Genomic DNA, 18,291 nt, shown 5'->3' with positions numbered 1-18,291 from the left:
ATTGTGAACTGGAAACACTCAGGTCAGCGTTCTTGAAATGTTCAGTAGATGAGGTTTAGAGGTTTACAGTCTAAGGTTTAGATTGACTAATGGCTATTTTTAACTCCTGTTTCATTTTTGGCTGCAATTTCCTGTTTGCATTTAGCTATTTTGCTATTCTCTAAGAGTATTTGTCATGTCTGCAGGCTGTCAGGTTGCCTGATCACAGAGGAAGGTTGCAAGTCTCTGGTCTCAGCTTTTAGCTCCAGTTCTTCCTATCTGAAAGAGCTGGACTTGAGCTACAATAACCCAGGAGAGGCAGGAGTGAAGATGCTTGAGCAGCTAAAACTGGACACTCTGAGGTGTGTAGATGGCCGTTACAGCCACAAACAGTGTCTGATAGATGAGGAAACTGGCTCTGTCTGATTACTTAATGCTGGAAACCAGTGTAATTTGAACAATCACACATATAGGAACATTTTTCCCATTTTGGTCTGACATAAACAGTAGATGTATGTATGGGGTCTCAAAGGACAAAATCTCTGTCAGCAACAACGGTGCAGCCTGTTCAAACTGATCTCTGGAAAGGAACTGACATTTTCACTCTTTATTTATTTTAAGTTTTATCTGTGTGCAGAGACCATGTCCAGGACATCTTTAGCCTGGCCCAGCATGAACTAGGATTAGGGGGAAGTTGTTTCCCCAGCTTAGAAAAAAATATTAATAAAAGTAACATCCCACTGTGGAGGCATCCTGGCCTGGACCAGTGGCTGCCCTTGTGAGACAGACTTTATGGTCACAAACAGCCCTAATCTGAGAATGAAGGCTCCTTTACATAGAAAGCAGTATGTGGTGTGATGACCGCTGCATTAGCTCAACATATGTGATGCACTGGCTGCTGCACTCTACCTGTACTGGATCAGTTTTTGTACCCAGTCCCAGTCTTTACATGTAATATGCACCCACTCCCTGACAGCATGGATGTCACAGTGTGTTGAACCTTGACTGTGGCACATGTCAATGCTCCCTGGACATCGTGCTTAATAAAGGAGATTAAATGTGATGTGATTATGAGTTTTGCTCTTTTGAAGTTTAAACATTTATGTGTCAAAATGTTGGCCTGTTCCTTTATCAGTGTGTAACAGTGTGTGTATGAGAGCCATGTAATGTCCATGTGTGCATGCTGACTGTGCTGCTCTGACCCCTCCTCCTTTCAGGGTGGAGCCTGCTGGAGTCCGATGGTTGAGACCAGGTCTGAGGAAGTGTAAGTGTGTTTTTAATGGGATTCATGAAAACAAAGCAGCACACATTCAACCATCTTCATCATGTCAGGAGTCATCATCAAAGTGTCAATCAATGAACAGATGATGGATCAATAACTGCAGCTGGATTGTGTTTGTTCTCTCCATCAGATTCCTGTCAACTCACAATCGACACAAACACAGTGAACAAATGGCTCCAACTGTCTGACAACAACAGGAAGGTGACACATGTGGAGGAGGTTCAGTCATATCCTGATCATCCAGACAGATTTGATGTTTGTGAACAGCTGCTGTGTAGAAATGGTCTGACTGGTCGCTGTTACTGGGAGGTCGAGTGGATGAGGAGGGCTTGGATATCAGTGAGTTACAGAGGAATCAAAAGGAAAGGAAGGAGTGATGAGTGTGTGTTTGGTGGAAATGATCAGTCCTGGAGTCTTTGCTGCTCTGAATATTATGGTTCCTCTGTGTTGCACAATAAACGAAGAACATCGTCCTCCTCCTCCTCCTCCTCCTCCTCCTCCTCTGTCTCTAACAGAGCAGCAGTGTATGTGGACTGTCCTGCTGGCACTCTGTCCTTCTACAGAGTCTCCTCTGACACTCTGATCCACCTCCACACCTTCAACACCACATTCACTCAAACTCTTTATCCTGGGTTTGGGTTCCAGTATCAATCTGATTTTTTGAGAATGAAGAATTCTATAAGAAGATTTTTTGGGGGCACTGAGTCTGAGTCAGTGACTCTGTGTAGTTAGTCTTACCTGTTAGAGAAACAGTTCAGTCTGTACATGTCTGTGTCTTTCACTCTGAAACACATGATGAGATTCATGGATTCAGTCAGTTGATGTTTTAAACTAAACGATTTTCAAATTCTTATTCAACACAAGTTTGGTGAGCAGCAGGGCTCATCCTGATTTTTATTTTTGTGCATTATAATGATGAAATAACTTTGTCATGTCTGTGGTGGCCTTTGGAGAATTAAACCATCCTTTAGAAACTAGATATAAATGTCATATTTTCCAACATTGATATTTTTCTGTGTTTCAGACGACAATGAAAAGATAAAGAACAGTCTGTAAATCATAAGTTATCAATTCAAATGATTATTAAAGCCACAAGAGAAGCTTCCTGTTATTTGTACCACTCACCTGGTCATGTGATCCAGCTGTGCAGCCAATCATAACTGACATCACTTTCTGCTTTGATATTTCCATGGTGAATGGACTGATTCTTGTTTAACACGTTCATACTCTGATGGATGCATCGGAGAGGGTTAGTGTCTTGCTCAAGGACACTTTGCGTGTCAGCTGGAGCAGTCAGGGATTGAACCACCAACCTTCTGATCATTAGATGCCTTGCTCTATCTCCTGAGCTACAGCATCATCAAAGCTCTTTCTTAAATCCTCTCTGAGAGGAGCTCAAACACCAGGAAGAGACGAAAGTGAGGGAAGAGAGTGGACTCATTAGTAAAATGAAAAACAGCCAGCGTTGATGTTTAAGACAAGTGAGGTAACAGAAATACTATATATGGCAGTGGTCACCATGGCAACATCAATGTCGGTTGCTACGTATTGTATTGATCCTGATCTGTGAGCCTCATATCAGGATATGCTGTTGTTTGTATTTGTTTTCATTGTTACCATTTTTGTGTCTTTTTTAACAAACTCCTTTTATCTTGCCATCGTTTGTCAGAGAGTCAAACTAAATTTGGTTCATCTTTCTACAATAAAAACATATCTTCATCTTAATTATTGTATGTGCAGAGTTGTAGTTACTCACAGTGACCACTGGAGGCATGTGATCCTGATAGTTTCCCTGGAAGCGTCCAGTTCATCCACATTAATGAAGCTGTTGGTGATTAACGCTCATCTGTACAACTTTAACAACAATATTAAACATTTAATGGCTCTACAAACAGTTTGATGTATAAACTGTGTCTTAAAGGATCAAATGTCACATTGAAAGCAGATTTCACTGTAATGTCCTCTGTTTGAAATATTCCAAATATAATCTGGCTTGGTAATGATTTACTCATATATTGTCCACGCAGACTAAAGCAGCAGGAGATGAGATGGAAAACAATTAGAAGAATCTTTACTCTTTAATGTCACAAATTCCTGTTCCTCTTTGTATGTAACATAACAACATACATGATACAGCTGCAGCAGCTGAGGCGAGGAGAGAGGCAGCAACAAGAACACTGGAAGAAGGAGACCAACAACACCACCTGTGGAAATCTTTCCCCAATCAAGCGTCATCATATCAGCATTTCATCAAAAGCACACATGCTCCAACCTGACAATGCAGAGGTGTGGCAAAATCATTGAAATCATTTATGAAACAAATACATCAAAAATAAGAGTGGAGCTGCAATGAAAGAGAAGTGAACTTTCTCCAGTTAACACAAAGTTTTCCCTGACAGGTGACATTTAATGAAAGTGACTTTATTAGCACACACACATTCAGAGGCAGTCTACAGGAGCAGAGCTGCAGCTATTCAGCAAATGTCTCCCTGCAATCCTCACTGCAATACCTACATTTGAAAATGAAACCAGCTCTACTGTTCACACATGAAAAGTGGTGTGAATAACCAGTTTTCCTCAGATCTCTGTTTTAGTAACTCTGAAGTCTGAACTTTGGATTTTTGCATTCTGTTTGTACTGATAACTGTCAGCGGATGATTTTGATCCCAAAGAAATCTTTAACACACATGTAGTGATGGGACGTGTGCACTGAAACAATGGTTAGGAAACAGAAATCGCCTGAGAATCTGCTCATGTTTAAGATTTCTTCTTTACAAACATTTTCTGTGGCTGTTCCCAGTATGACCAGTGACACAAAGCATGGGAAATGGGGATTAGTTCATTCAGACAAATACACTTTTTCAAATGTAAAAATAAAGAAATGAATCAATAAAATGAAAAGTCAAAGAAATAAAAAATAAGGGTCTGAGGCGTCTGTCTCACTGTATCCATGGCAACAATTTACTTCCTGTTCCTTCATATCAGAACCACATCTTTGAAATCAAAAACATTTAATATTCAAATTCATCCACAGATGTGTTCAATTAAATATTAAATGAAGCAGTGCAACGTTATTATCACACACACACACACACACACACACACACACACAGACACACACAGACACACACACACACACACAGACACACACAGACACACACACACACACAGACACACACACAGACACACACACACACACACACACACACACACACACACACACACACACACACACACACACACACACACACACACACACACACACACACACACACACACACACACACACACACACACACACACACACACACACACACACAGACACACACACACACACACACACACACACACACACACACACACACACACACACACACACACACACACACACACACACACACACACACACACACACACACACACACACACACACAGACACACACACACACACACACACACACACACACACACACACACACACACACACACACACACACACACACACACACACACACACACACACACACACACACACACACACACACACACACACACACACACACACACACACACACACACACACACACACACACACACACACACACACACACACACACACACACACACACACACACACACACACACACACACACACACACACACACACACACACACACACACACACACACACACACACACACACACACACACACACACACACACACACACACACACACACACACACACACACACACACGCACACAGACACACACAGACACACACACACATACACACAGCATGCAGACATGATTTAGGTGATGATAATATAACGACTGCACAGACCTGTGGGATGATTCATGTCCTTTTTCTTACTCTATGCAATGATGAACTTCTTGCTTCAGGACCTTCTTGATGAATTTGTTTTCTAATCCACAGTTTTCTACCTGATCTGTGTGTTTGAAGTAAAATGTGTTACTTCAAATGTAAAAGTTAAACAGACAGAACGCATCAACGTGGACTTCAGTCAATGTTTTGTGTTCATACAGGTCAGCTGTTGCACACAGAGGTCCTGGATTTGCACTGTGCCCTGGTTCCTGTGTTTCTGTATGTAGTTTAGTCTAAAGTGTTTCCTCCTCATGTACAGACTGAATTATCTGTTCAACAATCAGCATTTCTGATTCATGGATTTCATTTGTTTTGACTTGTTTTGACTGAGATTTCAACATATCTGTGGTGGCATCTGTTCAGTGTTATGGGAGTTTTACAGCACTAATCTCACTTAACTGTTTTCTTCCATTTGTGCAACATCTCTAAATAAATTAGAACATCTCTAAATCTAATTAGAAATATCCTGTCTCAGAGTGATGCTGAAAAACTAGTTCATGCATTTATTACTTCCAGGCTGGTCTACTGTAATTCATTATTATCAGGATGTCCTAAAAACTCCCTGAAAAGCCTTCAGTTAATCCAAAATGCTGCAGCAAGAGTACTGACAGGGGCTAGAAAGAGAGAGCAGATTTCTCCTGTTTTGGCTTCCCTTCATTGGCTTCCTGTTAAATCCAGAATTCAAATCCTGCTCCTCACATACAAGGTCTTAAATAATCAGGCCCCATCTTATCTTAATGACCTTGTAGTACCATATCACCCTATTAGAGCACTTCGCTCTCACACTGCAGGCCTACTTGTTGTTCCTAGAGTATTTAAAAGTAGAATGGGAGGCAGAGCCTTCAGTTTTCAGGCCCCTCTTCTGTGGAACCAGCTTCCAGTTTGGATTCGGGAGACAGACACTATCTCTACTTTCAAGATTAGGCTTCAAACTTTCCTTTTTGCTAAAGCATATAGTTAGGGCTGGACCAGGTGACCCTGAATCCTCCCTTAGTTATGCTGCAATAGACGTAGGCTGCCGGGGATTCCCATGATGCATTGAGTTTTTCCTTTCCAGTCACCTTTCTCACTCACTATGTGTTAATAGACCTCTCTGCATTGAATCATATCTGTTATTAATCTCTGTCTCTCTTCCACAGCATGTCTTTATCCTGTTTTCTTTCTTTCACCCCAACCGGTCGCAGCAGATGGCCCCGCCCCTCCCTGAGCCTGGTTCTGCCGGAGGTTTCTTCCTGTTAAAAGGGAGTTTTTTCTTCCCACTGTCGCCAAAGTGCTGCTCATAGGGGGTCATATGATATGATTGTTGGGTTTTTCTCTGTATCTACTGTACAATATAAAGCGCCTTGAGGTGACTGCTGTTGTGATTTGGTGCTATATAAATAAAATTGAATTGAATTGAAGAATTTTATAATGAACTGTTTACAGGTGTATACAGAAAGATCCCAAAACTGAAGCAACAAGTGTAGCAGTGGTAATCCTGGAGTTAAGGATCAAGATTGCAAAAACAACATCAAATCTTCTGAGTATATATGCAGTTGAGTTATATGTCACACTGTTGGCTTTAGAATGGGTGGAAGACAGCAGAAGTTCAAAAGTAATAATTTGTAGTGATTCATTGTCATTATTGAAAGCACTGAAAAAGGAAACAAGTAAATTTTGTATGACGTCCTTTTGCTCATCATAGATTGTCTGAAGAAAATAAACATATAGTAATATGTGGACTCTGGCTTATAGAGGTATTGTGGGTAATGAAAGAGCAGATAGGTTGGCTAAAGCAGCTGTTAAAAAAGTAGACATAGATGTGCAGATACCATTGTTGAAATCTGAGGGAAAAGTATAGTTTGGACACAAAGTAAGAATTTCTGGAGAATGGCATGGGATAATGGAACAAAAGGGAGACATGGGGTACAAAACACAATAGAAGTTAAGAGGAGTCGTGGGTTAAATAGGCAGCAGGAGAATACAAACAGGTCATTGCTTTCTGAATGGTTCTCTTTTTATGATGGGGAAACATCCGACTGGGTTATGTGATGGTGTAATGCTATGGAGACGGTTGAACATGTGGTTATTAGTTGCAGGAAGTATAGAAGTCAAAGGAGAGTGTTGAGGGTAGGAACTGGTGGTGAAATGAAACTTACGTTTGAAAAAGTGGTTAATCAGTTAAGTCATGATGAGGTGAAAGGAGCGGTTTTTCATTTTTGAGAAATACTGATGTCATCAAGAGGATCTGAGGATCTGGAAGAGAAGTAAGAGTAAAAGCCAGGAGATGGCAGTAGTTCAACATCTTTGGATGCAAGCTGCTGTTAAAAATGACAGAAGAAGAAGTTTGCTTGATCATTCCTCAGCTCGTCTGTGTGAAGCTGAGTGTAAAGAGGCTCCTGCTGTTAGAGAAACACTCTGACTGTTTAACAGAGTCAGACATGTTCAGACTGAATTTCAGTCAGAAACTCAGCATCACATTGATGAAGCTGCAGATTAATTGTGGTTAATTTCTGATTAATTTCTTTGCTGCCAGCAGAAATTTAAATGTAATTTAAAAGAAAGATTCAAGGTTATTGGGTTTTTTGAACGTAGAGATCACATGAACGTATATGAAGTGTATGATATGCCTCTTCTTTTTTTCTATGATCATATTTTGATGTTGATTGTGATTGGTTTTATTTGTTTCTTCATTGGCTGTAGTGTTTTAATGTTTAGATTGTCTTTTGTTCCATTATTGTAATTGTGTATAAAGTTTGATTTGAATGAAATTTACACTGAAATGCTTTCAGTGTTGCTGTGTTGAGTGTTTGCATGTTTAAAGTTTGTATGGAAGACACAGAAAGACGTGACTAAAGAAATCTGTGCTAGAGTGACATTTAAAAAATTAATAAATAGTTAAATGCAGACGTTAAATTCTTTAGAGAATTTTCTAAAAATCTTTTTCTTTCTAAACAGAATTCAGAATATTGATGTTTGACATGGAAGCTGTTTCTACAGGATCCTGATGGACACTCAGAGGTTTAGAAAATGTTCTCATTAGTTGTTTACAGCAGAATATCAACCGATGTGAACCAAAACAACAAAATGCTCACACAAGTGTGTGAGACTACAAATGATCAAATCAGTACTGCTGATTTCATTACTCGTAACTTTTAAAGGCAGGTTTTGTATCTGAGAGCAGGGACACCTGCTGTGTTCAGTGTGACTGTAAGTTCAGGCTACGCTTGATTTAGTTGTTAGATGTTTTTAAACTGTGTTTATTTTATAAGGCTGAACTAGAGATGGACCGATCCGATCTTTCGTATCGGTATCAGTCCGATACTGACCTAAATTACTGGATCGTATATAAGTAATTAATAAAAAAAGATGTGGAGCCTCGCTTCGTGCTTCCAAACCGGCCGACATGGTTTCTTATGGACTCAACTCAGACCCAAGACTTTGAAGGCTCGCCGGCTGTAAATCATCTGTAATGAGACGCTTTACATGTCTGAGCTGAAGTTTGTTATCAGTGTTTAAAAAGGCTGCATCTCTGATGGTTGGCATTAGATCAGTGCCTATGGAATTGGCACCTTGCACATTTGGAAAGGAACCAAGACTGAATTATATACACAGGTTTTAGAGCAACATGTGCTCCCATGGAGATGATGCCTTTTACATGTTTAAGGGGGACTGTTGAGCAGCTCTGTCCCTTATATCAGACAAAAATGATGCTCTCCCAAAAGTCCAACACCTGGTCTCCTCAGTTCCCAGGTGTTTATGGACGGTTGATGAAAGCAGAGGTGATGTTGGAAACATGGCCATGCTGCAAGCTTTTTGGGATGTTGCTGCCACCAAATTCACAATGAGCTCATATGTTTTCTATGTTGTGTTATGAATAAAGTATGGGTTCATGAGATTTACAAACCATTCAATTTTATTTACATTTCACACAGTGTGTCAACATTTTGTCATAAAATAATATTAACAACAAGAAACAATGACAACAACAACAACAACAATAATAATTGCAGTGCTCTGTTAAATGTGCTGAAAATATGAGCCTGCGCGTGCTGTGCATGTCTGTGACGTAATCGCGTCAGACAGGCGGTTTCCTGTCCTTTTTGGCCCTCGCTGCTCGCCGTATTTCCGTGCGGGTTTGCTGGATGGAGGAGGTAAAGTTTTTTGAACATCATGTATAACTTTAACTGAGCTTAGTCTTTCTTAGCCTGCTGCAGTTACAGTTACAGCCGCGTGTCTATAACAGTGAATCTACCGTCAGCTGTATAACGTTAGCATTAGCTTGTGTTGATGCTAAGCTGCTATTAGCAGGTCCTGTTCAGTGCTAAGTTGTGTCCAGACGACTTTACAGTTTAGTTTTCTCCGTATTACGATCACCAGATATTTGTGGATGGCCTCGTGTGAACGGAAGCTTTGTGGTGAAGCGCTTTGGCCTGTGGGAAATGTAGGAAACATCAGGACGAGCTGCGCACCGCAGGAAACCGCTTTGACAAATCAACCTTATTTTCACTCACGTAATTAACAAAAGTATTGTCACTTGGAAAACTGCAGTTTTCACACATGTCGCCGTTAATGTCACCCAGCTAACGGTGTAGTTTCAAGAAACCATGCAGAGTTCCTGCCATGAACATCACGACGGAAGCCCTGCAGGGTCGATCTGTGCAGCGGCTCTGATGGAAACGCCACAGATAGTAGCGCATCCTCCTTCTTCCGGTTTCTCCTCTTAGTGTCTCCATAGCAACTCATCTGCCTCCGTCTCACCTGGTCCCGAGGATCCAGGTCTGTCACCTGGTCTCAGGTTCACCCTGAGCTGGCCCTCCTCGTCCAGTCCAGTCACTCTCAAAGACAAACTGGACATTTTCCACTACGACACATCCAGCTGGGTTTTATGTTTTAATTTGAAGTCATTGTCACCATCTCCAAAACAGACAGGAGAGCAGGTCTAACTCCTGTTGCATCCTTCACTCAGTGACCCATAACAGCTGTATTCACCCACTCATCATGTAACACCACAGTTCCTCTCCTGGTTTCTCTAGATCTGTGTCCAGTTTCTTGTGGGACACTTCATAAACATGCTGCTCTGTCTTGGCTGGTCGGCTTTGCCATTTCCAGATTGAGCTTTGTTATATATCTGGGGGATTATTCTTGATTAATTATTTTAGCTGTCACGTAGTTTGTGGCTGTATCAGTCTGAGTGCAGCTCATCATGGTGTGTCGCACTAATTTAATAACTGTAGATGTATTTAGCCTGATATCCTCTTTAGAGACCAACAGAGCAAACGCTGCTGATTTTATTTTTGTATTTTATAGTTTGAAAGTGACACTTGGGACACAATGAGTGTGCGTCCCAATGTATTCTGCTCCTTCAGACACAGATCCACACAGCATGTGTATATAAAACCATGGAAGAAGCAGGAGCTTTCATTGTGACACACTGCTCAGCTTCACAGTGTGTGTGACACAGGTGGGTCACTTGGATTGGCAGAGGTGAGGCCTGCTAAAAAGCTACAGCTGTAAACTGTAACAGTGCTCATATAGGGGGCTGTTGGGGTTGTCTCACTTTTGGATGCAGGCTCCAGAGGCCGTTAGGGGAATTGCAGTTTTTGGCACTTCTGCACAGGTTTCAGTTTTCAGCCCTGGAGGTGCCGCCTGATATGAGGTGATACTTTTGTCTTTGTCCTCTCACCGTCTGTGAGAGATGTGTATCCACCATGTGAGTCCCTCCCTCCACCAGTCGGTCAGACGTCTGCCCGTCCTCCAGTCTGGTTCGGCTAAAAGGGAGATTTTCCTTCCCGCTGTGGCCAAGGGCTTGCTCATTGGGGTTGACCGGTTAGTGGGATTTTCTTTGTACTTCATGGTCTGTGCCTTCAAGTGACTGTTGTTGTGATTTGGTTGATCACAGAGACCTAAAAGACCTGGTGACCTCTAATGGTGACCTCTAATTTCCTGCTTCTAAATTCAGACAGAGGCTGTTGTGCTCGGCCCTAAAACTCTTAGAAACAGCATCATCGTGGCCTCCAGTGAAGCTGTGAGGAGCCATCTTTGAGCAGAATATATCACTCAGTGTGCACAAACAACCATGTAGGTCTGTGAACGGCCACTAAGCTGAGAGTGATTCTAGCTGCATGATTGTGAGTCAGTGTTATCAGACAAGTGCCATGAAAAGCCTCAAAGCCTCCAGTTAACCTGAAACGCTGCAGCACGAGTACCAACAGGAAGTAGAAAGAGAGCATATTTGTCACATATTAGCTCCTCTTCACTGACTCCCTGTTAAATCCAAGATTTAAAATCCTCCTTCTGACAGACGAGGTCTCGAATAATCAGCCTCTGTCGTCTCTTAAAAAGCTTGTAGTACAAAGTTATACTGATAGAACACTCCCTCCTCAGACTGCAGCCTTATTTGTTGTTACTGGGTAGAATAGGAGGCAGTGCCTTCAGCTGTCTCTCAGTGGCCCATCTCCTGTGGACCAGCTCCCAGCTCTCTGAGCCGTATCCCAGTAACACTGCAGTAGGAGGGCTGCTGGGAGACTTCATCATCTATCACCATGTGTTCTCTTTGAAAGCTACATATTTGTTATATAAGATAACGTAATCAGGCACTGTTAGCATCACTGTTTGAACACTTATTAATAGATATACATGACAACACACTGCCACAGTACTAAGATAGTTTAGCAAAATGCATTTAGAAACAACAATGTACACGTCATGTAAGTTCATATAAAGTTTCATCCAGAAACTTTATATGAACCTAAAGTGTTGTTTAGTTAGTGGGTGGATGCTGAATGGTAATCTTGGTTTCCTTTGTTTGGGACAAACATTTGGGGATGTTTGTTTGAGAGGAAGAATAAAGTGTTGGATCAGTCAGGGGTTCGATGTCACGTCCCTGAGCTAAAGTCTGATTTGCCCTGATATGTGATCATCTGTAGTTTAACAGGAGAGCTGTCTTTACTTTGATCAAACCTCCTTCTCTTGTTCTAATGGAGATTCTGGATGTTCACAGGTTTGATCCAGGGACATGATGGAGAGTTTAAAGACACGGCTCAAGTTCCCCAGCCCTGTCGTACAAGCCCAGGTAAGAGGCGGACTCTGCTCTGTGACTCCTCCCATCCAAATGATACAAATGATCCTTCCCTTGTCTGCAGAGATTCCACAGGTACCAGTGATTTATTAATGATAGAGGTAAACTAGCAGCTCACACAGGCAGAAGATCTCTACCATTAACAGGAATTCAGCAATACTCATAGAAAAGTATCCTGATAAGACAGAGTAATCAGTAACTATTTGATAGAGTAACATGACTGTAAGGTGCACTGATACATGTGTGCAGCTGCTGGAGGATTTTAAAGAGACATGAGGTGAGTTTACAGTGTAACAAGATCACAGACACAGAGTTACTTTGTATGTTTGTTGGCACCACAAAGGTTTCTGAGTCACTCACACTCGTGTGTGTATAATATGTTTATGTAGAGGGGAGGCAGGTTTTACTGAACACACACAGACTCCCTGTAGGCTCATTCATTCATTCATTCATTCACACTGTAGTGTTGGTTTCTCTTCTTCTCTTTGTTATTGTGAATAATGGTACAGAAGTGTGATTTTCTTGTGTTGTAGATGGTGAGAAGTCTTGTTGCAGCTGTCTTAAAGGAAAAAGGGTCAAATGGACAAATCAGCTGGTCCTGTGCTCAGGTGAGTTCCTGTAAGATCACATATGATCATTTCTTTAGTTACATGAAGTATAAAAGAGCAGGCCAGGAACATCTGCTTCATGTGGTCCTGTGTTTGATCCTCAGTTACTTTGACACATCTGCTGTGAGGCTGACACCTCTGATCTCACAGTGTCAGCTTTGTTTTTATACACAGATATAAAATATGGATATGCTCTGATAAACGATCATAGTTAGAATATTTCTGACTGTCTGAGTCCAAATTTAATCAAACCTTGTGAGTTGGGATTGAATCAGTGCTGAGCCCGAGTGGCTGAACTGAGTGGGACAGACTGTATTCTCACCTGCACCTCTGTCTTTGTCCGTTTTCATTCAGGGCTTCAGTGCATGTGTGGAAATGGCACAGATAGTTGTGTTAAACTTCTGAAACACTGACTGCATCACTGTTGTCGTTCAGGGCCCAGCACTGGAAGCTTTGTGGCAGCAGTGCTGCAGTGACTGTGCTGTGGTGTGTTCAGCGTGCTGTGACACCTTGGTGTTATTGGTGGACCAGGGCCATGCAGACCTGGAGTACATCCTCAATGGTGTCCTCAACCTCCTGCCTTCTGCAAGGTATGCAACACGCAGTTATTGGACGCCACGATCCTGCCTCAGAAAGCTCAGCTCAGCCACGGCAGCTGTTTGTCAATGAGTCTGATAGAGGCTCTGTAACCTGGCATCCATGCAGCGTTACAGCCGCTGCACAAAGGCACGACATGAAAGATGGACCTCAGCAGGAAATTTGAAAACATTTGAAGCAATGAAAACGCTCACACTGTTAGTTTTTTCAGTTATTCTGACTCTGATATCCAACAGACACACTCAAGGGTTGATAAAAGTCATTCGGCGATTGTTGGAGATGCAGGCTGACCAGAGCGATGGACACTTCACCTGTCCGTATTCTATCAGGTAAGTTTCTCATGTCTAATATCTAGAGATGTTCATACATATTGTCCTGTATAATCTATCAAGCTGCAAATAGCTTGTAGCTTCCTGCTAGTCCAAAGAAGCAGCACTGGTCCATCACCCACCTGAGGTGCTGTAGGGGTCCGGTGCTCTGTGGGGCTGCAGTCAAAGGCCCTGGTGCTTCAGTCCCAAACTAGTGCGTGACGTTGAAAAATACTGACTACATGTAAAGAGTGAGAGGTGGCAGACAGGGATGGGTATGTTTTGAGTAATTCTGCAGCTGCGTGTGAAACATTGGGATGAGAATCAGCACCTCCAAGTCTGAGGCTGTGGTTCAAAGCTGAAAACAGTGGAGCACCCACTCCAGGTCAAGGACGAGCTGGCGCCCAAGTTGGAGGCGTTTAAGTATCTGTGGGTGTTGTTCATGAGTGAGGACAGAGTGACATATTGACAGACGGTGGCTGCAGTGATGGGGCCGCTGTAAGAATGAACAGGGTTTTAACATTAAAAGTGATGTTTTGGTCCCAATATAGTGAGCTCTCCTCTTTTTAGTGTATAAAATCTGTCCTGTGGATGAATGCAGACTTCACCTCAAAGGTTGAAGACACTCGTGAACATCCATATAAAAATCAGTGGTGCAACAGAAAGATCTCCTCTGTCCAAATTGTCTGCCAGTGTTCTGAAACACCAACAGACTTTGAGTCACAATAAATAGAAGAAACTCCTGATTGTTTGCTTCCTTTGTGCTGAAACGTGAGGAGTGCTCTGATAGGCTGACGAGTTGGCGCTGTATTGAAACTCAGGGTCTGGAAATGGCGTGCTGAAGGGTGACACATATGGTCAAACAGGTTACGTCATGTGAAGACTGGAAACACGGAGGACCAGACGTCCGGCCCACAGTGCAGGCTGTCACAGGCACACAGCACTTCATTCAAAGGCTGGATCTATAATGGTATCAGTGGATGCATTAGTGTGTATGGAACTGCTAACGTTTTGTCTCTCAAACTCGACTCTGGTTAGAGGTGCGTGTGAGTACACAATATTTTTAAGCATGTTTTCATCCTCATAGGTGGCAGCTACGTGACATTTTGCCTTTAGATTGTCACTGTGGGAGTGGGTGTATAAATCCAGTTTGTGTGTAAACAGTGTGGATGTTGGAGGACTATTTATATGACTACATTTAACAAATGTGACGATGTGTAGCACTTGGCCAATAGTAAAGGATCGATGCTTTAAAATAACACTGTCAATAATTTTTAGTGTTAACAGTTTGCACTTGTTCTTTGGAGAACTTGTAATTCAGTTTTATTTATACAGCAACAAATCACAACAACAGTCGCCTCAAGGCGCTTTATATTGTACAGTATATCCTATAATAATACAGAGAAAACCCAACAATCATATGACCCCTTATGAGCAGCACTTTGGCAACAGTGGGAAGGAAAAACTCCCTTTTAACAGGAAGAAACCTCCGGCAGAACCAGGCTCAGGGAGGGGCGGGGCCATCTGCTGTGATTGGTTGGGGTGAGAGAAGGAAGGCAACAGCTCTTGTGTGGATTCTTAGTTTGTCTTCGTTGTAACAGACTGACTCAGTGGTTTGTTGGGAGCATGATTTGAATCAGAGCTGGGACACTGACCCGTCCATTGCAGGAGCAGCCCTCACCCGTACGTCACAGCCCTGGAGAACAGAGCGGACTGCTGGCCGGCTCTGCTGTTCGAGATCGATGACTTTATCCAGAAAGCTGTTGACAGGTAAGTCTTACTGGTTCTATCGTAGCCTGTTATGTTGTACACTAGTTTGGACGTTATGAGATGATATATTTTCAGAGATTCTCATGACTCCAGTGTGTGCGTACGTTACAGAGATAAAGCAGCTTATATCACCATGCTGGCCCCCTTCCTTCGGTACCTATACTGCCAACCTCACAGGCAACCCGAGCACGCGCTCCTTCGACAGAGTCTTCTTAGGGTGATGCTGCCCATTCAGGGAGGATCCAGGTCCGTCCCCCAGAACAAGGAGCAGGAAACGCTGTCCCCAGTGTCTGACAGGCTGCTGCTCTGTCTTTGTCAGCTGGTTCCACACATGCAGGTAACACACTGAAGTTATGTTGGGTAACTGTACAAAGACACGGTCAACATGTTTCCACTCTGTATGTTACAGTCCACCATCGTTCATGTAAATGTGTCTCTCTGACACATTTGCATTCGCTCAGATTGACAGGAAGTAACTAACACAGAGAGCAGGATGGAGCTACGTCAGCCTCTCCTCTCTGTCCCTGCAGGTGGACAGCGTGGAGGCAGTCCTGGAGCTGTGTGCATTTGTGGGCGCTCTGCTCCAAGATCTAACTGGGACCTCTGGAGACCAGTGGAAACCAGAGAAAGCGGCGCTGGCTCTGCAGCTGCTGTGTGCGTGTCGGCGATGCCTCGAGTTCAACGGAGACTGCAGACCAATAATCGGCTTAATACAGCAGCTGGTTCCAGCCTGTCAGGTGATCGCTGTTTGTAAACAATCAGACACCAGCAAAAATAAAGAAGCCGTGCTGCTGTGCTAGTTAACGTGAGCGAGTCTAAATATGGAAGTAAACAAAAGTGATGCTTTTTGTTTTACGTGTGCAAATATCTCTGCTCCAAACCTGAGCCTGGACTCACAGGAGCTGGTTATCAGCTTCTTCACTGACAGCAGCGGGCTGACATGGACATGCACACATGTGAATATCTGACACTCAAAGACACTTTGTAGAAATGTAGCGTTTTTTGGTTCAGTGTTTCATAAAAGCCTTGTTGCTACCAGGGAGAGCACACCTGAGTTTAAGAACAGGTGTGAAACCTTTTGTCCTCCATGATGGCTGAAAATCAAAGCTGGTCTCACTTTAGCCCGCTCACGCTGCCCGTCTCTCTGTGTCCCTGGCCTTCCTTCTGTCACATAATGGTATGATCCCAGACACTCTGCGTGTGATTGGCTGCATGGTGTGCCCATTAAAATACAGTCCCACCCCTCCTACATGGCTTCTCAGCAGGGTTGAAGATTCAGCTCCTATGTACTGACGAGCCGTTAATAACTGACACGTGAATGATCTCTGATAGAAGTACATGTGACCTGTGTGTGTGACAGCCTGCACTACAGTCTCTGCCTCTGCTCATTTTCATGGCTGTCATCAGGTTTGTTTACACTAACTTATGTGATGAAGTCAGGCTGTGCACCCTCAGGCTCCAGTCACATTAAAGAAAGCAGTGTTGGAGATGCTGTGTGACCAGAATTAGTGTGAAAAATTAGTTTAGACTAATTCTCACTGAAGCCATCAGAACTATGAACACGTGTGGAAGGAAGTAACTCAGCACATGTTTTAGATTCATCACCCTTTGCTTTGATTGCTGCTCTGCGTCCTCTGGATGAGCTCCATGATGGGTCACCTGAAGTGGTTTGTTCCCAGTGATGCTGAGCACTTGTTGGTCTCTGCGCTCCATCTCATCCAAACAGCTGATTATTGAAAGCTGACTGAAACTCTTCATCACAGAAACAGCTGTAGTGACGGTTACAGAGATCTTCTTACGTAGGGATTAAATGAACTGCTCTGCAGTGGTGATTGGTTCATGTAAATACAGAGTCTTCTTCACACACTGTCTCCATGCTGGGACCGATTCTGTTTACACGTTTCACCTTATTAACATCATTCACATCCTGCAGTTGGAGCCTCTCTGAGAGGAAGCCTGACCATCGATCCTGTCCACGCTTATAAAACCAAACATGCTGACTTATTTATTAGCTGTCAGACTCCAGTCTGCTGCTGATGTCAGTAAGTGGAACAAGATGCCTTCTGGCCTATAGAGAGGTTTACACATGTGGGTCAAATGTCCCCCATTGTGAACATTGTCAGTGCTGTAATGTGTAAGCCCTCGGGCCTCTGTGGCCTGGAGCCTGCGGCCTGTATTGACCTGTTGGCATCGCTGTTTGTTTTCTGCAGGAGTTGCTGTTGGATGAGCTGATGATGGGCGTGGCCTTGCTCTTGTTGGAAACCCCTTCAGATCAGCTGACCAGCCTTCTCAGACTTGGTAAAGTGATTATTTTTGGACAAAGCTCTGCTGGCTTTAGCTTCCTTTAAGAGACTCTGAAGCAGTGAAAGAATTAGTGGGAACAAAACTAGGTTGTGTGTGCAGGTCATGGTTGGAACCTCACAGAGCTTTGTGTCCTACATGAGATATTCTTTCTCTCAACACAGCACTGAGTTTGGTCCCTGAACAAGCGGAGGCGTCGCCCTGGTTGAGTCCGGTCCTGATTCTCCCTGTGTTGCAGCTCCTGTCCTGCTTGGGTCTCACTGAGCCGCTGTCTGACCAAAACACACACAGCACCAACCACAGGCTGGCTCACAGCCTGCTGCGCAGCATTAGCAGGGCCACAGATCAACCCCAGCAGGTAGCCCAGCAGGTAACCCAGCAGGTAACTCAGCAGGTAACCCCAGGCCTGCTTCTCACATTCAGTTTTTGGAGTCTTTCTTTGAGGTGTAGCCACGTAATTCAAACACTGTTACAATAGTGCAGGTAGGTGTTAGAGCATTA

At 43.2% G+C, this 18,291-nt stretch overlaps 1 protein-coding gene across 5 annotated transcripts in view; it reads left to right on the top strand.

The window, feature by feature from the left end:
• Nucleotides 1-9,202: 9,202 nt before the first annotated feature.
• Nucleotides 9,203-18,291, top strand: part of focad (focadhesin) — a 32,494-nt gene continuing 23,405 nt past the window's right edge. The window contains exons 1-10 of one of the 5 annotated variants that reach the window (XM_039608981.1): nt 9,203-9,279; nt 12,129-12,200; nt 12,740-12,814; nt 13,250-13,404; nt 13,648-13,740; nt 15,388-15,489; nt 15,601-15,826; nt 16,020-16,226; nt 17,700-17,787; nt 17,955-18,160. In XM_039608981.1, coding sequence (XP_039464915.1) covers nt 12,144-12,200; nt 12,740-12,814; nt 13,250-13,404; nt 13,648-13,740; nt 15,388-15,489; nt 15,601-15,826; nt 16,020-16,226; nt 17,700-17,787; nt 17,955-18,160 — 1,209 coding nt within the window. In that variant the 5' untranslated portion in view covers nt 9,203-9,279; nt 12,129-12,143. Of the gene's footprint in view, nt 9,280-9,325; nt 9,640-10,105; nt 10,955-12,128; nt 12,201-12,739; nt 12,815-13,249; nt 13,405-13,647; nt 13,741-15,320; nt 15,490-15,600; nt 15,827-16,019; nt 16,227-17,699; nt 17,788-17,954; nt 18,173-18,291 lie in introns of those variants that run through there. The other 4 variants (XM_039608978.1, XM_039608980.1, XM_039608979.1 and 1 more) reach the window with 4 other exon arrangements.

Source organism: Oreochromis aureus, linkage group 3 (genome assembly GCF_013358895.1).
Source record: "Oreochromis aureus strain Israel breed Guangdong linkage group 3, ZZ_aureus, whole genome shotgun sequence".
In the NCBI taxonomy this organism is placed as follows: Eukaryota; Metazoa; Chordata; class Actinopteri; order Cichliformes; family Cichlidae; genus Oreochromis; species Oreochromis aureus.
Note: the sequence above shows the minus strand (reverse complement) of the source record. Positions and strands in the feature narration are given on the sequence as shown.